The 27,988-nt window shown below is 41.1% G+C and overlaps 1 protein-coding gene across 1 annotated transcript in view; it reads left to right on the top strand.

Annotated features, from left to right (window-relative positions):
* The window catches only part of PKN2 (protein kinase N2), a 204,475-nt gene that overhangs the window by 120,267 nt on the left and 56,220 nt on the right, over positions 1-27,988 (top strand). The window contains exons 4-8 of the mRNA XM_029617523.1: positions 2,085-2,202; positions 3,193-3,338; positions 3,450-3,663; positions 14,217-14,399; positions 19,060-19,169. Coding sequence (XP_029473383.1) covers positions 2,085-2,202; positions 3,193-3,338; positions 3,450-3,663; positions 14,217-14,399; positions 19,060-19,169 — 771 coding nt within the window. The remainder of the gene's footprint in view (positions 1-2,084; positions 2,203-3,192; positions 3,339-3,449; positions 3,664-14,216; positions 14,400-19,059; positions 19,170-27,988) is intronic.

Below are 27,988 nucleotides of genomic sequence, written 5' to 3'. Positions count from 1 at the left end.
GTTCACAAGGATGGTCAACATGACAGTACCTTTGGCCAGTTTGTCCTCTGTAATCTGTTCCAAGCGTAATAACCCAACTGTCTCCCTACCTAGGGCCCAGGATCTGATTCTTGCCTCCTCCCGTTCTCACCCTCAGCACTTCTGTTGTTGTTATGCCTGTTGGCATGTGATTAAGTGCTGTGGGTTCTGTTATTGCCAGGGGCAGCCTGTAGCTTGGTATTCGCCCATCTGTGAGGACTACCATCCTGCTTGTCCTAGGAGAAAGCAGAATTGCTTACCTGTAACAGGTGTTCTCCTAGGACAACAGGATGTTGGTCCTCCGGAAACCCGCCAGCTACCCCACAGAGTTGGGTTCTCCATCAGTTAGTTGTTTTATTTTTTTGCTCGACTTTTTTTTACTATGATACAAGACTGAAGAGGCATGCTCAGTGTTCCATAGAAACTTTGACAAAATTTTTCTGTTCTGGGCTCCATCTGATGATGTCGCCCATCTATGAGGACTAACATCCTGCTGTCCTAGGAGAACACCTGTTACAGGTAAGCAGCTTTGCTTTATTGTACTGGTTACAGAGAAAGCTCCAGGTGAGAGAAACTCTTAAGGGCCTTAAGACTGTCACTTTCTCCTCTGAAGAAACTAGGAGCATCGGTCCAGTGCTGACCCATAGCCTTCCCCATGAGCCCCTGCAGACCAGGAGAAGTTAGGGCAAAGGGTACACTTATTTATTTAGATTCACTTGTGCATGTTATGCCTACCCATCATGCAACAAGGAGTTCTAGTCTGTGGTGTGTGAAGTTTGATTCCAACATACTTGACACAGATGCTTTTGGTGTGTATGACAGCAAGTAAACATATTGTACAAGGAAAATTGGATTCATTGTAGTTCTTTCAAATATCTTGCTAATAGCCAAGGACACTGATACAGTTCATGGAACTTTATTGCCACAATGGAGGATTTATTTATTTTTTTTTGTGCTTGTTATATTGTGTCGGTTAAGTAAAAAAAAAAAAATTGTACAAAATTGCAGAACGTGCTGACAAGTCTGAACCTCTGTCAGCATTCACTCCTTATTTTTAACTAAACATTCTAGTAATTGTATGTGGCCTGAAAAGGGATCTGTGCGGTCTCTGAGAAATATAGTAAATGTTGGCAGAAAAAGACTAATTGATCTATTCAGTCTGCCCATTTATTCCTGTCCACAGTTCAGGAATTTATCTTGAATTTTCATGTTCAGCAGCTTTGAATAATTCTTGTTAGTCCAATGAACTGCATCACACCTTGCAAAGAATCCACGTTCCCAAATTTGTTTGTGTCAGGATTGCTTTATTACCAAATTTATTAAAGTAGAAGTGCCCCCAACTTGTGTGAAAATTCAGATTTTCCATGACACTTATTATGAATTTTCCACAGCTTATTTTTTCTTTTTATACTAAGTTTTAGCATAGGAATTTGGAAATGGAAAAATTAAGTTGCAGCTAATTTCCACTTTTTTTCTTTCTCCTTATCTTCCCATGACCCCCATTTTCCTCAGTATAGAGTTAATTCTGATACATCCACAAACCTGAGTGGAAGCTCACCCTTATTTCAGTAAGGGCTTTCTGTCATGTAACAAATTAGTGTGTTAAAAATCAAAAAGGCATGCCAAACTAATACAATGTATTCACATTTATTTTATTTATTTAAAAAGGTTTTTTTTGGTTTTTTTTTAAATACTGTTTCTCAGTAAATCATAGCAGTTTATAAACATGCCATACATAATAAAAACATACTTATGTATATACAAAATCAAAGAAAAATAAAACAAGGCATAACAAAACTTAAGGATATGAAATGTGGATATCATAAATGCCCAAGTATTCAGACCTTTAACCCTTGTTTTCTGCCTGCTAAGAGATCTCGCTTTTCTACTAAATTATTCATAAGGATCTATGATACCTAACAAACAAGAGAACATTTATAAAACCTGGTTTGAAAATGTTTCATGTGTTTGAAATTTGTGCAACTTCTGTACTTGTTCGTTTTTTTATCTTCCGCTTGCTCAACTAAACCATTTAGCTGAAACATTTTGTTTGCTTGTTTTAACAGGATCGAAAGCTTTTGGGCACTGCTCAACAAATGCTTCAAGATAGCAAGACGAAAATAGAAGTCATAAGGATGCAAATTCTTCAGGCAGTCCAGACTAATGAAATGGCGTTTGATAATGGTGATGGAGCATGTAGAAAATATATTCCCTTACTTACTAATTCTAGATAGGGATATACTCACATAATCTTTCTTAAGAAACATGCAATCTGTGGCTCAGTATGATGAATCACAGATGTAGGTACATGACATTGTAGGTAAAGCCAAGGCTGGCATATCTTAGAACCCAAGAAAAAGTTTACTTTTCTAGTACTAATCATAAACAGTGGCCCAGCAGAACATTTTATCTGTTTGTGTGTGTGTGTGTCCTGGGGGAGGGGAGGGTTGAAAATTATGGAGAAGGGAATAGTGTTGGGGCTGGGATGGGAGGTATGCATTCTTTGTTGAATTTTCAATGAGTAACTACTAGCTTTTATATATTTCACTTCTGGTCTCTAGTTTCTACAAATTTTACAGCAATTGAGAAGCAGTGCTGTGTTAGAGCATATTTCCCAGTATTTTCCCAGCTTCCTCTGTCTCTTAAGGAGACATGAGCACTTTAGCAGGGGCAGTGGAGTTTCATTTTTAACTTTTATTCAGGTTCCTTATACAGATTTGCTGAAAATTAAAGGAAGATTTCCACATAATGGCTGATTTTTGCCCCTGTTGTCAAGCTTCTTATTCATAAATCTTTGGGCAGGAGTTTGAATTGGCACCTAATGTTGCTAACATGAAAGAAAGAGAGCAGTGGAGAATTCAAAAGATATCCCACAGTTTTGGAACAAAATAACGTTTTCCAGGAAGTGCTTTTCTTTCTAAGGATGCAGAATACACTTAAAACATTATCTGCACATCAGAGAACATTTCACTAGTCAAATCTGTGATAAATAAGTACTGCTTTAAAATGAAAATTAAATCTACATATTTGCTTAATCGACTAGGAATCCATAATATGAAATGTTCTGTAAATAGTATAAAATATATATTTTGACAGTTTTTTTCTGTTACCGTTTTGGTTAACCTGCTTGGGTTGGGGAGGCAATTAATGAAAACCTTTAAATATTTTCTTCAGCAAAACCTGTAATAAGTCCTCTTGAACTTCGAATGGAAGAATTGCGGCATCATTTTAGGATAGAATATGCAGTAGCAGAAGGAGCAAAGAATGTGATGAAACTTCTTGGGTCTGGGAAAGTTACTGATAGAAAAGCACTTTCAGAAGTAAGTCCTTGAAGTATATTTGCAAAATTTCAAATGTAAGTGTTATAAGAGAAATAATGGAGAGTTGTTGAATATAAATACATATACCATTTTTCATGTATTTTCTTCTAGGCTCAAGCAAGGTTTAATGAATCAAGCCAGAAGCTGGACCTTTTAAAATATTCGTTAGAACAGAGGTTAAATGAACTTCCTAAAAACCATCCCAAAAGCAGTATTATTATAGAAGAGCTTTCTCTGGTCTCTTCACCGCCATTAAGCCCACGTCAAAGTATGATTTCCACACAGAATCAGTATAGTACGCTATCCAAACCAGCAGCATTAACAGGTACTTTATTTCACAGCATTATAATTCTTATTTTGCATGCATATGTTTACATTTCTTGACACCTCATTTCAAACGTAAGTGAACCTCTAATTAAAGAAATCTGTTCAGAGCTTAGGAGTCTTAATTGATCAAAAGTTGTCTTTTGAAAATCATATCTCCACTGTGGTAAGGGGTGTATACAGCTCATATCTTTGCAGCAGATGTGACTGCTTTTGAATACTGAAGATCTGAAATGTGACTCAGACACTGGTAACTGCATGAATAGACTACTGTAACATTTATGCCAGTCCACCCTCAAAAGCTACCTGTAAATTGCAGTTAAGGTGTGAGAATGATCTTGGGCATGAAACAGTCTGATACTCAGGCTGCCAGTTATTTGGTACTCCCGATTTTAGAGCCCTTTTACTATTTGATAAGAAATTACATAGTTTAGTCCTAATATATCTTTTGTGATATACTGTCGAGATCATTTCAAGCCTGGGCACTAAGATCTGCTAATACTGGTCTGCTGGAAGCCCCATTAATAAAACACACCAGACTGGCCCACACACATACACTCATGCATTCTCCTGTTTTGCTCAATCTTTCCAGAACTCTCTTCTGAGAGTAATTTGTTCTACTCTAGATGTCTCAAAATTTAAACTATTACCAAAGATGTGGCTCTTTAAACAAACCTTTAAGGGTTAAGAAGCAAATGGGGAAAGCTGATTGTAAAATTTGATGGAATGGGTGCTCCCATGCATTTGGTTTTTTAAGATATTTTTTTCCATTGATAAGCAGAGCTGAATTAGCCATTACATGTGGGTGACTTCATCTGGTGGCACCAAATGGACCTCTCTCTCCAGTAGAGCTTTTGCTCTATTGAGCATGTGCGAGCATTCCCACTTAGGCATTGCCTTGTGAACTTTTTTTTCGTCCAAGCTCCAGCATAGACCTGTACCTCTCTCTCTGTTTTTCTATAAAACTTTTCATAACTTTTGTCTTTAAAGTTGCCTTGCTACTGGAAAGAAAGCCCACAGTCTGTGGATTTCAAGGACTGTTTGTGAAAGGAAAATAACCATCACCAATGGATATAACCTCTGCTACCGCTGTCTGGGACAGATGCTGGAAAATGGAGGAACTGCGCACAACTCTGAGAAGACACAGTTAGTCGTCCTCCCGAAGTGCAGTCTAGGATTTCTCATTGGGAATGGAGTTAAGGAGGAAGCTCCTCCATTGGTAGAACAAGCTGGATTCTCTGGGTCAAGTAAGCGACAAGCTTTGAAGAAGAGGAAATACCACTCTGCAGAGCAGTCAGAGCAGCTGGCATGCAAAAAGCTCTGGTACGTCGGCACTGTCTATGTTCAAGGCTTATCAGCGTAGTCAATGCATAAACCCGATGCAGCGAGCCCCAGAAGGTGAAATGCATTGGTCCTCAACACCTTTACCATCAGGAAAGGTGGCTCCATCGTTGATGCATTGTACTGCACTGCTTCTTATGCATCTAATTACAGGCAAGCAGAGAATTTTGATGGGGCAAAAGAGGATATAATACCCCTAGCAATTACCAGAAACCTTACTCCAACAAAATTAATGGAGCAATGACTGTGTTTGGAGACTCCAAACCCATTTAGTCTCTGATAACTCATATCCATTCAGCCTTCAGTTCAAATTTTGCAGAGCCAGATGATGTGCATGATTTCATTTTGGAATCAGAGTGGAGTAGCCGCCTAGTGGTTAGAGCAGCGGGCCACGAACCAGGGAAACCAGGTTTCAAATCTCATTGTCGCTTCTTGTGACTTTAGGCAAGTCCCTTTATCCTCCATTGCCTCAGGTACAAAATTAGATTGTAAGCCCTCTGAGGATAGGGAAATACCTACAGTACCTGAATGTAATCCACTTTGAAGTGCCAAAAAGCAGAATAAAAAAATAAAAATAAAAGTTCCACAGGTCAATGGGCATGTCAGCTCCTCAGATTTCTTTACCTCTGATGTGGCTAAGGACAATGAAGAGCACCTTCCAACCTCTCCTTGAGAGAGCACCTTCCAACCTCTCCTTTCCAGGATATCAGATTTACTTCCACAAGGAGGAGCTCCAATTTCCTCATTTAAGGTGGATGCATCATCAGGACCCCCCTGCGTGGTGGTTCTAGTCCAAGAAATTTGTTTACAGCAGAGTCCAGCCAGTCAGAGGATGTCCACCAGGAGTATATCTTGAGAATTTAAAGGACCCTTCTTAAGTCACCTTCTTTATCATTGGAGTCCTGGATAAGTGTTCCTAGTCCCCTCGGCTCTTAAAAGGGGTCGATGGGGAACCCTTATTGATCCCCTTATGGACCCTCCAAAACACTTGTCTGGAAGACCTTTCTTATAACAGATTTCTGGTCGTTGGAAAAAACGAGTTAATGTGCATAGGAACAAAGATTGTCATACAAACCTTCCGGAAACACTGGCAGAGCCAGCAGCAATCCCGATCTATAGTAACCTGCAATAATTACAAACCAGAATTTAGGAAAATCCCGTTTCCTCTGCCCCAGTAGCATGGAAACTAGATCTCTAGTATAGAGTACAAAAATCTCTAGAGTTTGGAATAGTACGATTACCCCACCAATCAGTCGTGATGGAATCTGTGCTTAAAAGAGCAAAGAAAATACAAATATACTCCAATAGCTCATCAGGAAAAGGATCCCAGGCTACTAGACAACTGTGACAAAAAGATTTTCCAAAGCGCTATCCTTAATGCATGTATCTCCACTCACTAGTTCTGCATGGATCAGTACTTATGCAAGTGTATGAAAAAATTAAAACTTTTCTTTCTCTCAGTGAAGGTGAAGTTGCATATCCTCAGCCTATTTAGGTGGAGAAGAGTGTACATGCCTTCTTCGAGCCATCTACAAAAGCATTTGATACAACATCTTGCATCTCAACAGTGTCCATCTGAGCATGCTGTATGGCTTGGTTGAAAGCCAGTAGCCTACATGATGATGTCCAGAAAAAGTTGGCAATTCACACTCAATCTCCCCTTATAAGTTATTTTTATATCTAATATGAAAACGCTGTATTGCTCACAAACGGTGAGTCATCACATTCGGAACGCCACAACTATTCACTCAGAGGCAATCGGGCCTCAATTATGACCCGAATTTGCCTTGCTGTGAGAGAAAAATTTATAGAAGATGGAGGAAGGGTTTCATATATATGAGTTTAAACCCTCACCAGGGTGGACTCAATTTATGTCAATATAATCATAAACCAGACCTACTCCATCCATTTTTTTTGAAAAAATATGATTATATTGACATAAATTGAGTCCACCCTGGTGGGGGTTTAAACTCATATATATGAAACCCTTCCTCCATCTTCTATAAATTTTTCTCTCTATTTAAACAGCGAGGCAAATTTGGGTCATAATTGAGGACCGATTGCCTCTGAGTGAATAGTTGTGGCGTTCCGAATGTGATGACTCACCGTTTGTGAGCAATACAGCGTTTTCATATTAGATATAAAAATAACTTATAAGGGGAGATTGAGTGTGAATTGATTAATATAGTAGAACTCCCCAAAAAATATTTTTTTGGTGCTTTGTTGTATTAGGTATCTCAGAAAAAGTTGGCAGACATCCCATGTGTAGGTGATCACTTTTTTGGAGAAAAGCTTAGAGAAACGAATGCTCAAGTAAAGAAACAGAATGTGACAGCTATTTCTTCTTTACGGGACAAGAAGAGTCCTCTGCCAGGTTTCCTTACTACATTTTTAAAGGCCATGATGCTTCTGGAGATACTCCTTCCGGTAATTTTAACGATGCAAAAGCAGAGACTGCATCCGGTAACAGCTGCCGGCCTGCATTTGAGAGCATGAGGGCCATCAACCCAAAACAATGCAACAAGTCCAGCCAAAGCCCAGACCAAGTTTTTGACCACCTATCAAACCCAGCACCCATCCTCATCAATGGGGGGAGAATCCAGCACTACCTGGAGGAGAAGTGCAAGATTACCAAAGATTGCTGGGTTCTCAAAGTTGTGGATAGGTTCTCTACAGTAGAGAGCTTTCCTGTCATCAGAACGGGTGACTACTCTTAGAACCCTTTTGTACAAATTGTTGACTATGGATCAATCAATCTGCTTAATGTATGGCTCCTGCAGTGGGTCTCTGCTCCACATGGGAACAATTCACTTAACTCTTGCCTATCAAAGTGACAGTTTGACAGCAAATAAAATAGGATCTACTTCCTCACCAAGTCATGTTGGCGATGGATGCTTCCACAAAAGGATGGGTGGCCACACACGGGACCCTTTTGAACTCAGTCATTCATAGAAAGTTTCAAATCAATCTTGTAGAACTGAATTATCAAATATGCTCTAACAGCATTCACTTGCTTCCTTCAGGGGAAGAGCATTGTCATTCAAATAGACAACAAAGTAGCTATGTTCTGTGTGAACAAAGGAGAGGACACAGTGTCATGGACTCTTTACAGTGAAGTGATTAAAATATGTAAATGGGCATACAAACATCAAATTGTCTCATAAGTGGCCTACATCCCAGGGATCTCTAATATATTGGCAATTCGCATCAGCAGAGTTTTTCGACCACATGAATCGTCTCTACAGCAGTCAACAGCTGACAAACTGTTCAGTTTATGGGGTCTCTCAGCAAGTGACCTATTTGCATTGGAGCAAAACTGAAAATTGAAAAGGTTTGCTCCATTCTTCCAAGTGAGCTCTGGTCAGCTCAGGATGCTTTTCTGCTTTATTGGAATGCAGATCTCATGTATGCTTTTCCACAGATTCCTCTCATAGCCAGAACAATACAAAAAGTACTCTGACTAGACCCGTCTGATCTTCATAGTTCCAACATGGCACAGGCAAGTTTGGTTTGTGTATTTTTTATAGCTATCCAGCAGTCCTCTAATTCCTCTGGTCAGAGCCATCCTTGTTAACTCAAAGAAGGAAGCCTATTTCATCTGAACTCTCTCCCTCAAATTGACAGCTTGGATGTTGAGCACTCAAAAATCACTGATTTGTCGTTTATCCGAGAAAGCTGAGGATATTCTGGTGTCAGCCAGAAAACAATCAACTAGAAGAGCTTACAAACTTAAATGGAAACTGTTCTCTAAATGGTGCCAACACAATATCCTGGATCTGTTTGTAAGCAAACCTAAAGAATTACTGAATTATTTTCTCACTCTTTGTGCATCAGATCTCAGCACCTCATCAGTGAGAGTACATCTAGTGCCATAGCTGCTTACCATGCTCAAATCCAAGGTAAGTCTAGATCAACTCATTTGTTAGTATCCAAATTCATGAAAGGCTTATGGAATACTAAACCTCCCGTCGTAAAACTATCTGTTCCTTGAGATCTCAACATGGTTCTGGTACAACTGATGAAACTGCCTTATGAACCATCGGAGTCTGCTTCTCTGAAGTTTCTAATATGGGAAGTAATATTCCTGATGATAGTAACATCAGCCAGAGGATGCAGCGAACTTCAGGCTTTAGTTTGTTATCCACCTTTTATATGCAGTTCTTTCACGATAGGTTGGAGGTCCGCACCCCCCCCCCCCCCCCCCAAAGTTTCTGCCAAGGTAGTATCAACTTTTCATATTAATCAGGCTATCATATAACCTATGTTCTTCCTGAGGTCACATGCAGATTAAGACAAAAAAGCCCTTCATATCTTAGATTGTAAAAGCGCCTTGACTTACTACAAGAGAAGAACTTGGCCATGTTGTCAGGCTTTTCAGCTATTCGTCTCTTATGATCCTAACAGACTGGGCATAGCTGTAACCAAACAAATATTATCCAGTTGGCTAGCAGACTGTATTTCTCACTGCTATAGTCTAGCAAGTCTGCAGATTAAACACTATCTAGGTCTTCAGAGGGAAAGCCATGTTGTTCTGGTGCAGCAAAAATGACCTTTTATAGACTAACCAATTAGTTGAGACATGAGCATTTGAGGACAGAGTCCATTTTGGCATCAGCTAAAGTGGATTCTGTCTTTGAAAGCTCTTGCCTCAGTAAATTGGTTATTCTATAAAGTGCCACTCGCATTTTGTCATTTTAGATACCATCAAGGCTCTTGAAGTTAGAGCCATAGTTACATTAGTGGCTCATCTACAAGCTGAGCTGTACCACTTGAAGACATCTCCAAAGTTGCAAAATGGTCATCAGTACATACCTTTTGTATCCTGTTACTATCCAGACAATTTCTCAGTGACAATAAATTTGGCCAAACAGTTTTTTGCATATCCTGTTCACTCAGTAGTCTACTCTCCTTGGTGGGATCAGGGTTGCTTATTTCAGTAAACACTGTACTGCAACTCTCAGCTTGGGATGCCTCACATGTAATAACTAATTCAGCCTTGCTTATCAAAGGGAAAAGCAGGTTTGTTTACCGTAAACAATGTTTTTTGTAGATAGGATGAATTAGCCATACTAAATACCCACCCTCCTCCCTGGAGACTGAACTACCTAACTAGAATTAGCCCTTAAATTGACTGAGGGGGCAGGAATTCTCGCACGTGCTCAGTAGAGCAAAAAAAGAGGAAAAGAGGATTTATATTCAGGCAACAACCAACAAGGACTGAATTACACAGGCTGGGTAAACAAGCGTATGAGTGTTGTGGTTATGAGGTGTTGGAGTGGATTCTTGGGTATTGCGGTGATGGCCACTCCCATGGGGAGGAGCCCCGTGAGGAACCACAGTACTAGGCTAGACTCTATACACTCAGACACAGAAGTTGTATTTATTGTATAGCTTGATTGTTCTGCCCGGGGAACGGGCAGCAGTGAAGGTAACCCAGCAGAGGTAGTCCAGGGGTCCTCAGCAGAGAAGACCAGTCTCACACTCGAGTAGGTGATAGGCAGCACGGCATAGCAGGGACAGGTCCCGGATGTCAGAGCGCTGAAGCTGAAGGGGAGACAGACTGAATGGGTTAGTACTCACTGAAACAGAAGGTCCTGGCAGGCAGAAGTTGTTCAGTGGCAGGCACCAGATTAGGAAGAGTAGGCCCTCAAGGAGCGAGTACCCGGTATCCCAAGATAGGTACCTGAAATAGAGCAGAAGGGCCCCCGAGGAGTGGGTACCCAGATTAGTGAAGAATTACTCCGAAGGGCAGAGAGAGCTTCCTGCGGCAGCTGGGAAGCGGCAGAGCAGCTTAGACTGGAGGCAATCCAATCCTTGCTAACTCAGTTTGTTAGCAAACGAAGGGCAGGCTAAATACCAGGATGTGATGATGTCACTCGGAGGGGACGCCCCCGAGGTTCCCACCATGACGTGGATAAAGATGTGGGCGTGCGCGCGCGCACCCTAGGAGGCCCTCAGGAAAATCATGGCGAACACAGTCGCCGATCCGGGGACACCGGAGAGAGCGGCATGAAGACGCGGCAGCAGCCATCTTCCCAAGGTTTGAGGAGAGAGAAGGAAGAAAGATGAGGCACAGAGGTCGAAGCAGTCTGAGACCGGACGCAACAGGGGAGTAGCTTGCTTATTGCAGCAGTTACCACCCCTAACCAATTAAGCTAGATACTTCACTTAGATGCAGCTCCAGCACTGCTCTCTACATCAGTGGTGGGGGTGGAAGGTAACTAGAACCAAAAAGTTACTAATAAGGGCCAAGAGTAACAGATAAGTATGAGGGAAAAAAAATGTGTGAAAGCTTGCGGGGCAGACTGGATGGACCGTTTGGTCATCTTCTGCTGTCATTTCTGTTTCTATAAGCTCTACTATCTAATAGTCCATTTTGTGCTGCTGGATGATGTTATCCATTTATAATGGCTAAGTCATCCTGCTGTCTATGGAAAACACTGTTTACAATAAGGAAACTTGCTGTATTTGATTTTATGAATTTTTATCTAATTTGGATACTAAGGATATATTTGTTTTGAAATGATGTATTATGTTTTTATTGTAACTTGCTTTGAATGTCATTCATATGAGGAAGTGTATAATAAACCGGATATAGACTGTAGCCACATGACGTTGTAGGAAGGGAATGGTGAATTAAATGGAAAATGTCAATGCCTCTATGTCGCTCCATGGTGAGACCTCACCTTGAGTACTGTGTACAATTCTGGTCACCGCATCTCAAATATATAGTTGCTCTGGAGAAGGTACAGAGAAGGGCAACCAAAATAATAAAGGAGATGGAACTGCTTCCCTTTGAGGAAAGGCTAAAGAGGTTAGGGCTGTTCAGCTTGGAGAAGAGATGGCTGAGGGGGATATGATAGAGATCTTTAAAATCCATAAGAGGTCTAGAATGGGTAGATGTGAACTGGTTATTTACTCTTTCGGATATTAGAAGGACTAGGGGGCACTGCATAAAGATAGCAAGTAGCACATTTAAAACTAATCAGAAAAAATTCTTTTCCACTCAATGCACAGTTAAGCTCTGGAATTTGTTGCCAGAGGATATGGTTAGTGCAGTTAGTGTAGCTGGGTTCAAAAAAGGTTTGGATAAGTTCTTGGAGGAGAAGTCCATTAACTGCTATTAATCAAGTTGACTTAAGAAATAGCACTATTACTGGCATCGGTAGCACAGGATCTGCTTAGTGTTTGGGTACTTGCTAGGTACTTGTAGCCTGGATTGGCCACTGTTAGAAACAGGGTGCTGGGCTTGATAGACCCTTGGTCTGACTCAGTATAGCAATTTCTTATGTTCTTATTTTAACTTCAAAAATCTTTTGTTCCTGGATTGTGTTAAATTTTCCTTGAATCATTTAAAGGAAAATTTAAAACAATTAAGGAATATAATAGAGTTGAAGTTAAAATAATCAGACACTTTGAAACTGACCAAAAAGGACACAACAGAAACCTAGATTTAACTTGTTATAAGTCATAAAATTGCATATCATCTTCTGATCTCCCATTAGCCCCCCCCCCCCCAAACCCCCTTCTTCACTCGATCCTTGATTCACTTATTTTCTGATATTGTCATGTTTTGTTCATTCTATTCTGACACGTGGAAGGGAGTAAAAGCTTCTGAAAGCTAGTCAAGAAATGTATTAAGGTAGTCCAATAAAATGGCATCTCCTTTTTTTGTTAATCTTTATTTCTGTGCCTATAAAATAATTATGGTCTACTTTAGAATACTGGGGAATGCTCAGTTAACTTTATCAGTTTCCCTTGTCCATATCGCAATTAAATGTTTCAACATACTGGATTTACTAGGGGCTTTTTTTCCCTTAGACACAGAATGGGGAAAAATCTTAGGGCTAAGTTGGGTAATCACTTATTTTTGCAGAGAAATATGCAAAAATGTTTCATGAATTAGTTGATTTCCAGTGGCCAGGAGTGGAGTTCATTATTTTAATAAGATTCGTGCAGATGGCAGTAAAGATCTTTCCAGCAGCACACAATGAATCCATCTTGCCCCAAAGAATCATGCAACAAAGTGAGGAATATCCAATAACATCCAGAAAATCTGCTAACATAAGTCATCAAGAACATGCAACCAGCATTACACTGTGGAAGAATAAATTCTATCAAACAGCTATTATCTTGAATGCTTTTACTGTAGAATAAGGCAGAAAAGGCATTTCTTTCCCTGTTGTAGGGATATACTATGATTATTAAGTCTGCCACCAGTATTACAGTTAGAGATGCTACTACTGTGGTATCTTATTTTAATTGCATGTGATGCAATTTGGGATATCTCTGTGTTCTCAAGTCTTTCATCTCACTATGTCTATCCATTTATAATTTGGGGACTGAGGTGGTTAATTTCTTTCTTTTGGGTGTTGCTTTCTGTTGACTAAGTTCTGAAGCATGTTTTGATCTACAAAAGAAGAGTCACATTTTGAATCCTGATTGGATGAAATGTATATGAAAAAGTTATTTCAAACTACAAAACATAAAAAGGCTGAGATTTTGGACCAAGAAAAATAAATATTGGAAGATTTATGAAGTAATTACATTAGTAGTAAATCCAGTTCTGTTACTAGGAAAATACAGAGTAGGACCACAGTTAAGATATGCTTCATATCCTCTGAGATGTTTTATTGTTGTTGGCAGACAATGTTTTAATATGCTCATTTTGATAACTAAGAACAAATACGTTTGTATGTTTGTTCATCGTAAGTATTTATCTATATAAAAACAACTTATTTCAGAAGGTGTTACTGTTGAAGCAACTTTATCCATGAATTGCATGTTTATTTCTGCATTTATTTATACTTAGGATTCTGATATTGACATTTCCTGAGTATATCTCAAGCTCTGGAAATTGTATTGAGGGCAATAGTTATGTTTCTATACAAGTACTGGGTAGGATTTTTTAAAAATGTTTTATAGTACATCACTACATTGTGGCTACTCCTGAATTATTCCACTAATTATCTGTGAGTGATTACATTTAAACATTTATATTTTATTAGGCTTCTCTCCAGCAATTGAGGATTGTTTTGGTTTCCTTATATAAACAGAATAATTGATGAAGAAAAGTATGTTCTGTGGTTTGGGGGGATTTTACTGAGATTACCTTACAAGAAACCTGATGTAGGCTGCTGCTGTTTCATAGAACCAAGATGCAACTCTTTATCAAACACAACAGGTTTCATAATTTTTTGTTCTATTTTATAGGTACTCTGGAAGTTAGGCTCATGGGTTGCCAGGATATTTTGGAGAATGTACCTGGACGATCGAAAGCCACATCAGCTACCCTGCCCTGGAGTCCAAGTGATGTGAGGTCATCATTCATGAGTAGGGCTAGCAAAACTAAAAGTGGAAGTAGTCGAAATCTTCTAAAAGCGGAAGACTTTTCCAGTTCAGTACCCTCATTCAGGTTTTTTATTTATTTATTTTTTAATAGACAGATATGGAGATGTGAGAGAGATTAATGGTGTACAAGAGGCAAATCCTTTTTCAGTGGAGGTAAAGTTGTAGAACTAGGGGTCATGATGTGAAGATTGAAGGGGTAAGTCTCAGGAACAACATTAAGGAACATTTTTTTTCTCAGAAAAGGTGGTGAATGCCTCAAATGCCCTTTCTGAGGAGTTGGAGACGAAAATAGTGAATTAAAAAAAATGCATAGGATAAGCACAGAGGAACAATAGTGGCAAGAGGATGGAAATAAAATACATTGGGATAATCTGCACAATGCAGCATTTACAACCAAAAAAAGTAGTGGTATATAATGCATCAGGGCTCAAAAATCATGGTTAATAAGTATGAAGCAGCAGCCATGGTACACTTGCATGTGGGTAACCTGCATGCAATGGCAGTTGCAACTCAAAAACAGCAGAGATATGATTGCATCAGAGCTCTAAGAAAGAATGAGTAACCTGCACAGAACAGAAGTTACAACCCCAAAACAGCTGTGGTATGATTTAATCTGGGGTCAGAGAAAGCATAGGGTGGCCAACACTGATAACTGTGATGGACTTGGCCATGCTTTGGACAGATATGAGAAGGTTAAGAGATCGGGTGGAAGATCCAAGGGGGAGTTGGTGTTGGGAATTTTATATGCACATCTACTAAAATAGGATGAATCTTGACTGTGTGAACTGGATGGGCCATTTTGGTCTTCATCTGCCATTGTTTACTATGTTACTATGTAAGAGAATAGTTGAAAACTTCTATCTTGTCATCTTTTATTACTTCTGTTCCTCATGTGCTGCTGCTACTTCTTAAATCGCTAGTAGAACAGGCAACAAGATTTCAATCTGATTATAAAGTGATTTGGTGGAAAGGGGTCCACCACACTGAGAATTTAAATGAGAAGATTTAAAAGGGCTGTATAACCTTGAACAAAAATCAGATGTATTTATATAAATTTTATTCCTAAAAATGTTATCCTAACTGTAAATCTGGGTTTATGGGTGGACACCACATTAGGACTCTTGCTGTTGTCATACAGATACAATTGAGGTGACAAATTAAATTGCCAACCATGTAGATTTGCCAAAAATATATCTTGAAAAAATTAAGTAAACACAGTGCCAACCAAAATGGCATTATGTTTATGTAGCAAGTAGAATCATTGCTGAGTCATTCAAGACCTCAGTGCAGGGTTGTACTATTGCACTAGGACATTTCTCAGTGAATTGGTTCAGTAGTCCAAGCTGAAGAGTTCAACATGGCCAACAGCACACAGAGGAAGTCGGCAACTAGAGGATACACTGAGTGTGTGCTAATGACGCTTAGCTGCTGCTGTTTTCCCCTCTCCTACTTGTTTCCTTTAAAAAAAAAAAAAAAAGAAAACCAAAAAAAACCTCACACACATTGAGGGAAAACTGGAAACTAAGAGCATCTGATCTTGCTACGTCCATGCATTGACTGCTGCTGTTGACTTCTACAACCAAGAGGGCCAAACACTGAAAACCATGGTTTCAAAGGGCAGAACTGAGTGAGAGGAGCCAAGGAGAAGTGAGGCCTTCCTGGGTTTGTACTGATAAGGAGACATCACTGTTGGAGTTAGCTCTAGACTGACTGAGGCCCTGTTTGGAACCTGAAATTGCTGTGCCCTCACCTGGCGAAAAATGCTGGCTTCATTCACATCACCACCTATAGGCTGTTCAGGGATCTCTCACCTATTCCCAACCCCCTGATCCCTACACTATCTTCTGCTAACCCTTTCCTTCTCTGTGTCAAATTTGGAGTTTTGCCATCCCTAAGCATTACTGGTGCCATTACTTTGCCCCCCTGAGTAGGTCAAAACAAGCCTGGGTTTTTACAAGATGAGACAGAATCCCAATATAAACTCTGCACTTAGCTTACATCCACAGAAACTGTTTCAACAATAAGTGCAAAGCAGAACTAGAAGCTTTTCCCCCTTCAACTCCTGTTGTAAAAAAAAGTATTCAGATTTTGGTGGCACTTCATTAACAGCAACACAAACTCTCTTGTCTACCAGGCAATCTGAGATGCAGCATAAAACTGCAAAAAAAATGTCACCTAGAACTATATAGCAAATCAGTTATACCAAAACAGCACTAACTCCCAGGATTCAAACGGCAACAAGCCATAGAACGCAGTATAGCTCCTATTGAAAAGACAAAATAAGCAGGATGCTAGTCTTATACAGATACTACATGCTAGCAGAATATCTGATCTGTATCACACGAGCACTGACAGATTCTCAACAAATATAGAATAAGTGACCACAAATTAAGAATAGAAACATGGAAACCCCAAAAAGCTAGACTCTGCATTCTGTGCAACACTGGAGAAATAGAAACAGAAATGCATTTCTTCCCGTATTACACAAAATACAAATGTATCACAGATGCGCATTCCCAAAGTTGATATATTCCATTCACTAAACTGAAAATAAGATGCTTTTCTCTGCCTTTAGTATCTTTACATTTTTATTTTTCTAATCACTTAAGGTCTCATCTTTTTTTTTTTTTCCCCCCTGATTTCCTGCTGTCAATCTATTAATTCCTCTTCAGGTTCTCTGCCCATCTTCAGCTATCTGACTCCCTTGTCCCTCCCTCAATAGCTGCCTCCTTTCTTGTTGTCTGAAACCCCTTTCCCTCCCTCAATTTACAACACCTACCACTTTCAAACCTTTCCCTCCTCTTTCTACTTGCTCCTCTACCTACTCACCTGCCAACCCTTCTCCCGTCCCTCATCTTGCACACCCTATCTCCTTCCATCCTCCTCCTCCCTCACCTTCCACACTCCCCTTCCTTTGCCTGCCACATTCTCTTCCCTCAACCTCTAATCCCTCCTGTTTTTCTCTCCTACCTTTCAGCCCCTTCACATCATCCATCCTCATATATTCATCTCCTTTCCCAAACCTTCCAACCCGCCTCAACCTTCTATCCTTCTCCCTCTTCTCTCATCTTCCTTCCCCCCACCCCGCAAATAGACGGGCAGGGGAGCACAACCAATGGTCTTTGCTTCTAACTTCCGCTTCTGACTTTTCTCTCTTCTGCAAGGATCTGCTGTTTTTGAACCAAACCGTGCAGGAGGTAGCTGGTGGCAAGAAGAGGAAGTTAGAAGCACTGGCCACTGGCTCTGCTCTCCTATGTATTGGGACGTGGGGTGCAATAGCTGGTCTTTAACTCTGCAATTCAGGTCATCTCAAGTGGGAGAGGAGCAGCAGAAGAAACAAACTGTTCTTGAGCCCCATGCGCTATGATGAAGCCGGCAGTACCACTGTTGGGGTCTGCAGACCTGAAATTTCTCCTCTGTTCTGAGGAGAGATGGTAAGGTAGAAAGCAGTTATAGGGAAGGGATGGCCCAAGGTTTGGGGGCAGGGGCAAGGAAGGTCCAGAGAGTAGTGGACAGAAGGGAAAGCAAGGCCCAGGGAGTGGCAGTCATGATGGGAGAGAGGACAGATGGAATGGCCTGGCAGGGCTGTTATTTATTCTAGTTTGAGAAGGTACTGCAACCATGCCTCAGTGTCTGATGTACTTTTTCAGACACAGCTCTCTTCACATTTCACTTGAAAAGCTTTTGATGTTTTGGGGAGTTTTGTCTGGTAGTTTTCTTACATTGCTTCGGGCTTCCAGCTCATTAAGAACCAGGCTGAGATCTTAGCTGCCTTTTGCAACTACCCAGGAATTTTTCCCTTATTTTATATCCCCTCCCAACTTGCTTAGCCTTGGCATTACAGCAACAGTCCTTAGCTGAGAGTCGTACACCAGGGCTCTTTCCAGAACCATGCAATTGTGAAGCTTAAGTCAGACAACAAGGTGTCAACCTTGAGTAGGGCTTTCCATCCCCATCTCCAAGGGCTGGGAATGTTACCTCTGCAGCATCCCTAGGTCCAGCTGATCTGGGAAATGGAAGACCTAACCCAGAAATCAAATCTAGCTCCCTCCTAGAAGCGACAATAGTACGGTTTACAAACTTTATAAATATTAAAGTGCAAGAACTGACACTGTGCCCCCATCTGGCCATATCTACTGATATTTTGAAGTATGTACTGTATTTGATTTTTTTTTAAATAATAAATACCAAAGTATGAATACATGAGAGAGATTTTAAGGCAGAAATAATTATAGATTTAATTACTAGATAGCAAAAACTTTCAAATTGGGGAACTAGGACCATTGCTCTTGCAGCCTCCTGCTAATTTGGCCTTCCAACACAACCCTTACAAACCTGAATGTAATCTGCTTTGAAGTGCTTGAAAAAGCAGAATATAAATCAAATACAGAAAAGGCCACAGTGCAATGAGCCTTCATTTGAAACTGGGGGTTTCCCCTCTTTTTTGACCACTCTCCTATCTAGTCCATCACTTGTAGTGATAGACTCTGTGGCCCGGCTAAGGATTACCTGATTCTGGTCAGCAGGTGTCGCTGTTCCTGTAGCATGACCAGGAATTAAACACAGGTACAGTACTGCCATTGAGCCACCATGCTAACCCATATGGCAACTGATTTTAATTTTTTGTCGCATTTTTTTAATGGTGGATTTTGTCTTCTGAAATACTCTTCGGCTTTTAAGATAACTTTGCATAATTTTCTTACAGATGAAGTCTGTGCTGTGTTAAAGCTGGACAACACTGTGGTTGGTCAAACCAACTGGAAGCCAATTTCCAACCAGTCATGGGATCAGAAGTTTACACTGGAATTAGATAGGGTGAGGCCAATGCACAGTATTTCTCTCCTTTCCACCCCCCCCCCCCCAAAAAAAAAAAAGATGTCATGTCATTTACCTAAATTGTATATTTTGAGAAGTATATCCTGCTTTTCTCTTTTGTGTTACGGTATATCTGTTATCTTAGGTACATGTTGGTGCTTTTGCAATTATGTATTGTAAAATCTCTTGTAACCTTTCCTAAAGAAAATATCACTAACTTTTCCTTGTAAGACTTGTTCTCCTGCTTCTCTTTGGTTTATTTTTTATACTATAAGATTTCAATTCTCTGTATCTTGTGAATTTTCTTTTCCCGTTGACTGCCTGCCTTTTTCATTTCCCAAATAGTGATTTCAGTAACTGTAGTGGTGGGTTGTCTTTTTTTTGTTTTTTGTTTTTTTTTTAACACAGCCTTAAAGCCGGGATTAAAAATTTTTGCTGGGAGGTTTGTTTTGCTAAATGGAAAAGCTCACACACACATGGTTGCATGATAGCGAAGACTGTCACTTGGCTGTTAGTTTTATGAAATGTCCTTTTGCTAAAATTGGACTGTCAATGTCTAAACAGAATTGACCACATTTTTAATATGGAAAACAAGCCCAGATACTGTATAAACAGTTGTGCTCAGATCATAGAACATTTTTTGTGATGCTAGTTTCCGTGGACAGAAGTTTATCCTTTGCAGCTCTGTTTGATGTATTTAAAATTCACAAGTGACATCAGCATGGTAATGCCAGTGCTATTTTTGAACAGGCAGGCAACCAGTTTCCTACTCGCAGCCCCACCCAGAAACTCCAGGCAGCATTTTCAGTTTCCTAGACTTTCATTTTCTATATAACAGTATACCATTTTCATCATCAGGGTAATCCAGATAGCTAAAATAGTTTAGTGTTAACTAATCTTGATTTATTTATGCATTAAATAACACTACAAAGTTCTCAACCTATGAAAGAAACATTTGAAAATGTGAATTTTCTCCTATAAACACATAGTCCTTGCTAATAATTTTTAAGAGAGTTTTTGGAAAATTTGCATAATCTGTTTGTGGTTCTGTTACTTTTATCATGTCACATGTAACCTAGACATCCTTATAATAATGATAGTACAGTAATAGTGACAGAGACATAACTAGGACCTTTTCAAGAAGGGGAGGTCAGGTACCTTCAAAACTTTTTCTGCAATATTTTCCCATGTCTCCTTTTCCCCCGGTTTTCGGTGTCAGCAACTTAGGTATAGAGCAAGTAAGCACAGACACTCTGTCCTTACAGCTGTTTCTACAATATCATCTGCTTTCACTATACACAAGATATATAAGAGAGGACTGGAGGCAGCTGCAGAGGCAGGGAGTTTGTGTTCATTCACTCTGTCTCTTTGTTACTACAGTTTGCTTCTCCCATGCTGCCACTGCAGTCAAACCTGCTTTCCATTTCGTCCTCCTACACTAGTCCAATCAACACAGATGGGTTATGTCTCCCTACCCACTGATGGAGGCAGAGAACATTTTTTCCAGCATGACATTGCCACTATTTAGAAGTGGTGCAGCTTCGAGGAAATCCAGTATTCTTTGCCTTTAGCTTATGGTAGGAATTGGTGGTGCAGCAGGACCAATAGATCCCAACTCTAAAACAGGCATAGGGTCAGGCCACTGGCTTCAGCTAGTAGCGTGAACCCTCTGATCTGCTCCCAGTTCCAGAGCGGCACACTGTCTCTCTCTCTCTCACTTTTATTTATTATCTTTTTTTAAATAAGAGGAGAGAGAAAGAAACCGAAATTAGTATGTTTTTGTTTGGGAAGTTCTCTAACTGCACTTCTTGTTTTTTCTTTCTCTGCTGGGAGCCCTTTAAAAAAAAAAAAAAAAAAAAAAAGCTTTGAAGGAACAGCTTGGCTGAGTTTGGCTTCTGCAGAGACAACTAAAGTTCTGCACAGCCTTATCATGGAAGGGAAGAGACAATGCTATCTGAGGGAGTTTAAGTATCTATGGGAAGCATTAGTCGATAGCCTCATGTGATTGGGTGGGCGCCCAATGGATAAAGTGGACCAATGCCATAGTTGTGGCACTTGTGGGGGTAGGTACATATAGGCAGACAATGGACCGTTATGCACTGCCTGCATTCCAGCAGGCAAGATCCCAGGGGAGACTTCATGGGCGGCTGTACTGGGAGCTGAGGCGACAGGTCGATGTGAGGCAGATGTCTGAGTCGGCGGGTGATCCTAGCACAAATGTCTCAGCAGGAACTGCACATGCAGCAGCCAGTTTGTCTGCGGTTCCTGCAGGTTCCAGCCAGCTTCCCTCAATGTCTGCAATATCTGGGGGAAGGTGTCTGAGGCTCCCTCTGAGCTTGATGCTGATGAGATTTCCTCCATGCTCAACTTTTTTCTCCTCCTAGTGACTTTGGGGATTTTTCTCCAGAATATTTCTGGTTCCTTAACCAAGTCTTTTGTGTAATTAAGAGACTTGGGGAGGCCCATAGAGGTCCGTCCATCTTCATTAGCTCTTCATATCCTTCCCAAACAGGCTAAAAGGGGGGGGGGGGGCATTAGAGATCCCCCATGCTGGTTTGGAGGAAGGTTAGGGATGATCCTGAGGAGCAGCTGGACACTATTGGCTGCATCTCCCTAGAGAAGGGCAAGGTCCCCCTCAGGCTGGGGACTATTCCACAGCGATCAGGTAGGTGGCCTCCTCAAACAAGTGGTGGTATGCCTTCGTCTCAAAGGTGCTAAGATAGAGGGAGACCCCGGCTTGGGATCCCATTATTAAAAGGGTTCGTAAGATCACTAAGGCATTTCTACACCACCCTGAGGTGGAGAAGATAGTCCTGGCTGACTGAGTGTCCCCTGAGTCTGTTCTTCAGAGCGTATAACTTTTACAGAAGCTATACTCCAAGCCCCCCCCCCCCCCACCTTCCTCAGCAGTCCAGCAATTTTTCAGGCTCCTAAGGTAGATGCCTTAGTAACAGAGGTCACTAGGTATTCCACCATCCCATGGAAGGGAGTATGTCTTTAAAAGACCCCCAGGATAGGAAGATTGAGCTTCTCTTGAAGCATTTGTTTATTATTTCTGCTATGATGGTCCAAATCTCCATTTGTTCATCCTTGTTATGATGGCCCTTCTGCACTGGATCCAACAGCTGCCAGAGAGCGAAGAGGCCACTCGCATGAAATCGGCGACTGTCTTTTTGGCGGACACTTTCTATGATCTTCTCCACAGTTCTTCCCGGTTGATAGTCTTCTCTGTTGCTGTCTGGAAGCTGCTTTGGCTTCGCATCTGGGGGGGAGAGATTTGTGATCCAAATCATGCTTAGATAAGCTGTTCAAGAGTAAGCTGCTTTTTTGGTGGTGATCTGGAGCAGTTGTTGAAAATCCAAAGATTTCCGGAAGAGTGATCTTTTTATAGGTCTGGCAAAGGTCGAGCACAGTTTGTGGATTCCAGATGATATAGGCTGTTGAAACCATCCTTCTTTTATTCCTTTTAAGGTTCCCAGTCTTGAAGGGGCAGGACCCAGTCCTTTTGAGGCTTCTGGAAGCCAAGGCCTGTCTTGGCGTCTTTCTCAGGGTCCGGATAGGCCAAGCAGTGATTTGCTGCGGGTTCACTTACTGGTAACTCTGGTAGGCAGACACTTGCAAGGCATTACCAGGAGTGGACCCAGATAACTTTGGATCAATGAGTGTTGGAGATAATTCATCTCAGGCATGCCCTGGATCAGTAGCACCCTGTCCACAACGCCTGTATGGTTTCTTTCCTGTTCCTCCTTGGTCAGACAAGGAGCAGTCCGTGAGACATTGTGAAACTGCAACTTTTTGAAGGTGGTAATCCCTGTTCTGCCGCATAGCATGGACTTGGCCAGTATTCAGTTTATTTTGTGGTGCCCAAAAAAAGAGGGTTCCTTTCCTACCTGTCCTGGATCTCAAGGGACTAAACAGTTCACTCTGTTCTCATGGCCATAAGACAGAGTGAGTATCTTTGCTCTCTAGATCTAGTGGAGGCCTACTTCCATGTTACCATCTGGCGAGAAGATCAGAGGTACCTCTGTTTTTAGGAACATTTCTAGTTCTGAATGCTACCTTTTCACCTAAGCAACACTGGCCAGAATGCAACATTTCTTTGACCCTCTGCAACTACCTCTGTAGTAGCAGGCCGGCCAGAACTGCCATTCCCCCAACTAGGTCCACTGCACAAACATCATGGGTTGACTCTCTTTGCACTGCTAGTTCTCCATGCTGCAGGACCCCCTTTCCACTACCTGGAGCTTGCTGCAACCACAAATCCCAGAGCACATCATAGTGCAAATGGTGGTTGGACCACACGCTAACTGCAGGCCGAAGCAGATGATATGGCTTCATCAATAATGGGAAACCCCAGAGCACCAACCGCCCGTCTTCCTCATGGCCCTCTGACCTTCCCAATGTGGCAAATGACAGACCATCTCTGCACTGTCAACTATGCAGAGGGTCGTTACAGAAATAACAGTACCTGGTCCCTGCATTGAAAGAGCCGCCAGCTGCTCGCCCCCTATTTGCAGACAGGTTTCTTTTTGTTTTTTAAATGATAGTTTGGGCACCCAAGTGGCCAACTGAATCGCCTGGGGTCCTCCACTCCCCAGTTGATCTGCAAGCACCAAGAAAAAAACGCTGAAGACAGAACTAGAAACCAAACACCTGCCAGAATCTCCACAACCTTCCGAACGGCCCTGTTCCACCCTGCCAATAAACCTTTGGCTCCAACATGGTAGCAAGCCTGGGCACAACTGAAGACATAACTGCTGTGTGCCCTGATGCAGCAACCAAGATGCTGATGTGCCACTCTCATGATCAGAGGCCTGTAATCTAGCTGCCTGCCTGCCTGCATTTCTATCAGCCCCCCCCCCCCCCCCCCCACACACACACACACACATACTACCAAGCAGCAGTAAAAGGACCCATGCATGCCATCAGCTGCTGGCCTGTCTAACTGGCAGCCACAAGATGAGATGAGACAATAAGGACCTTCTCAGAAACACACACAGGACAGAGCAAGAATAAACTGTAGAAACTGCCAAAAGAAGAGGCTGGTGAGCTGGCAAGCCCACACTTATATTATGTTCGCAGGTTCGTTCCACAGTCCTCCACTCCATGACCTGAGTTACTCCCCTGAGATCCAGAGGCAGAGCACTGCCCTGGTTGTGACCTCCCCTTCCCTGTTTGAGAATGGGTTGGTGCCTTGTTTGCTGCTGTGCCACAGAATATTTGAGAAATTATGCACAGGCATAAAAAAGTCTGACCATGCACATAATTCAGCTTAAAGCATGCATTAGTTTATTGGATAAACTAATGCAATACACCCCTGAAGAATGAAAAGATCACACTGTGTGAATGAGGATTGAATGTTCAGGATGGGTTAAAAGGAAAAGCAGCAGGGATAAAACTCTACCATGTTATGTATTTGTTTTAAGCAATTGTACTCTGAAACTCAGGCGAATGAGATGTAAAAATTGTTACAGCAATACTTTGTTTTGCATTATTTTTATACAATGTATGAATGAAGATATTTTTATTGCTTCAACAGGGATACAAAAACATTTTTTTAATCTTTTTTTTTTTTTTCTTTTTCTAGTTGCCTCTGGGTCAAAAACCCCAACCGTAGTGGTATCCCTTGAAACTATTCATAGTTTTTAAACTATTGACCACTATCATGAACAAGCTTCTTATCAACTCTCCCCTAGCCTTTTCCTAAAAGCACTGTAATGAGGAAGATAGGTTCTTATCTATGCCAGAGGGAAACAGGAAGCTGATGTAGGATGCTCCAAGCTGTGGTGGTGATTAACAATGACTCAGCTTCTCAGAGCATTTAGTTGTCTCATGCTACTTTTTACAAAAAAAATATTTTCAGATGAGTCTAAGAATTGTGTATTGGTTTTTTGTTTTTTTATTTTATTTTATACAGTACCTGGTTTCCAAACTACTGAATTTATTTAAAGAAACATTTTAGGAGAGTCACGTGATGTGTTGAGCGGAGAAAGACGTATACTTCCCTGCTCTGGGTGCCACTTCTCTTTATCTTTCATCATCCATTCTTTAAGTGTCAGCTTGGACAGTATTAAATACTCCTACTATAAGATTATAACCTGCTGCAACAGTTATGTATACTTAATCGGGGAAGATATTTCCTCTCAGTCAACTAAAAAGGACACAGATGTTGACAGACCTAAAAATGGGGGACAGTGCTACAAATTGGAAGCTGGGCCCTCAAAAGGAAGGTATGATCATAGAGCTCTCTGAAGCAGTGGTGCAAGTGCTAGATTCTAAGTTCAAGAAAATATATACTACGCACAGGTTTTGAAAAGAGGGCATTGCAAGCAGTGCAGAGGGCTTTTGTCTTATGAGATACAAGTTCATGCCACAGAGTTGAAAGATACTCTGCAGAAACTTAAGGAGTGATTCGAGAATCTAGAGAATAGGTCTTATAGGAACAACCTCTGCTTTGTAGGGCTGCTGGAGGCATCGTAGATCTGGAATTGCAGGGCTTCTTCAGTCCTGGCTCTGCCACAAACTGGGCCTGAATATGGACTTGGAGAAGCTGAGAGTGGAAAGAGCGCATAGGTTTGGCCCCAAACCAGAAGCAGGAGGCAGGCTGCTTGTGGTGATGGCCTATATCCTTAATTTTGTTCCCCAAACAGCAATTCTTCAGGCTAGTAGGAGGGGTAAGCAACTACTGAACGATGACAAGCAAGTTTTAATCTTTCAGGATTATTCGGCTAAGGTAACAGCAATGCGGAAGGAGTTCGTTCCAGTGGGTTCTAAAGATCTGATGCATGCTGATTTACCCTGTAAAACTGCGGGTAACTTACAATGGAAGCATCTCATGGTTTACTGCACCGAAGGAAGCTCATGCTTTCATTTCAGAACTGGAAGAGGTGACATAGGAATTGCATTGTATTTTATTCTGCTTGAACCTGGGAGAAAAATAGTCAATGGCCGATGCTATGCTCATTGTGGTAATGTTTTTAGATGCTGCTAATACTTCGGTGCAGTTCTGGTCTTTTATTTTAATTTACTGTTACTTCTTGTGGCTAAGGCACTGCTAATTGGGTTCATCACCTCTGATGATTGCAAGCAGAAGGATTTTGAAAGCACTGAAGGTATTACAGGGACTTCACAGTAGATTCTTAATACAGTGGACAGTTATTTTTTTTTTGTACACTCAGTGACTAGGCACAGTTCTGAGCAACCAACACAACCTCTGCTTTTGGGGGAAAAATATTTTAGCAGATGTGGCAAAGCTTGACTGCTATTGGCTGTTTTGGGAAGTAGGTGCTACACCACTTATGGTGCCATATGGATCCATGGGATTTTTTGGCCTTCTAAAGATATTCTGATGTCTTGCCTGTGCTGAACATCATAGCCTCAAATCTGGGGATCAACTTTTGTTTGTTCCGACATGAGATTTTTGGAGAGGTTAATACTACATTTATTACACATCCGTCTCCCCACACAAGAAGGTTTGCTGAAAGTCCAAGGAAATACGAGTGTTATGCTGGTACAGAGTTGCAGTGGTGTGAAAATGGCTATGCATAGTTTTTCTGAATTTTGGATTGATAATTTTTAGCAATTTTTGGAAATGGGTACATTACAAATTAAAGCCGTTCATTTTGGATTGCTATAACGTTCTCTTTTTCCTCATTTTTCTGTTCTATCTATTTTTATTTAGATTTTCAATTGTAAGGGTTTTGGGTGGGGTGAGAGGGATGGCACCCTGCACAGATAAAGTGATTCTTCCCTTCGTGAGGGGAAGTAGAGGGAATTGGAATAATCAGGGGGTTGAGGGTGGGGAGGTCCGAGGAGGGGGGGGGGAGGGGGTGAACCTTGGGACCTTTGGTCATATTAGCATTGAAAAGTGGAGTAGTCTTGACTTCTATTTAGTAACTGTGAAACGGGGTGGGGGGCCTAAGCTGCAGGGTCCTGTCTTATGGTAGTTGCTTATGCAATCAGTGTTTTACAATTTTTCACATGAGTAACTCTGTAGTCAAAATGTTCATCTGGAATGTAGGGGGTATTCTCCAATTAAAAGACAAAGAAAATGTAAGTATTCTGGGCACACAAAAGGCTTTGTTACAAGAAACACATTTAAATTATTTCAAACATCAGAAACTGAAACGCAGCTGAGTGAGGATGTAAGGTTTGCTTCAGCTCCAACCAGAAAAGCAGGAGTGGCTATTTTAGATCACAAATTGGTTTCTCTTCAGATGAAAAAAGTGCTTAAGGATCTAGAAGGTTGAGTATTAATACTGGAGGCTGATTTATATGTGTGATCTAGTGTGATAGGCAATGTAGATGCACCAGATAATTATGATCATGGGGTTTTTTTGTTTGTTTTTGTTTTTTTAGTGTGCAAGTGAAGAAATTGACAGGTTATGAACAACAACCTCTCTTGGTGGGTGGCAACTTGAACTGTGTGCATGATCCAGAGTTGGATAGGTTCTGTAGTAAACAATTTGGAGACATTTTAGTTAGGACTAAAAAGAATTCCTTTCCTGTTGGATATCCTAGACATATGGAGAGGTCTTCATCCATTAGAGAAAGACTTGACCCATCTGTCCCAGGTGCATTCATCTCTGTCTAGATTTTACTTTTTTTTTTTTTTTTTAATGAATTAAGATTATTTCTCTGATAGCTGCAGTGAGGCAAGGGGTTATTGTGGTTTCAGATCAATCATCAGTTTGGTTGGAACTTAAGTGGGACAGTGAGCCAAAAAGTGAGAAAGCTTGGCAATTCCCAAATAGGACCTCTTCTTGGAGACCATTAGGATCCATATGTGTACCCCAGTTTTATTCTGGGTAAAGGCCAAA

Source organism: Rhinatrema bivittatum, chromosome 10 (genome assembly GCF_901001135.1).
Source record: "Rhinatrema bivittatum chromosome 10, aRhiBiv1.1, whole genome shotgun sequence".
NCBI lineage: Eukaryota > Metazoa > Chordata > Amphibia > Gymnophiona > Rhinatrematidae > Rhinatrema > Rhinatrema bivittatum.
Note: the sequence above shows the minus strand (reverse complement) of the source record. Positions and strands in the feature narration are given on the sequence as shown.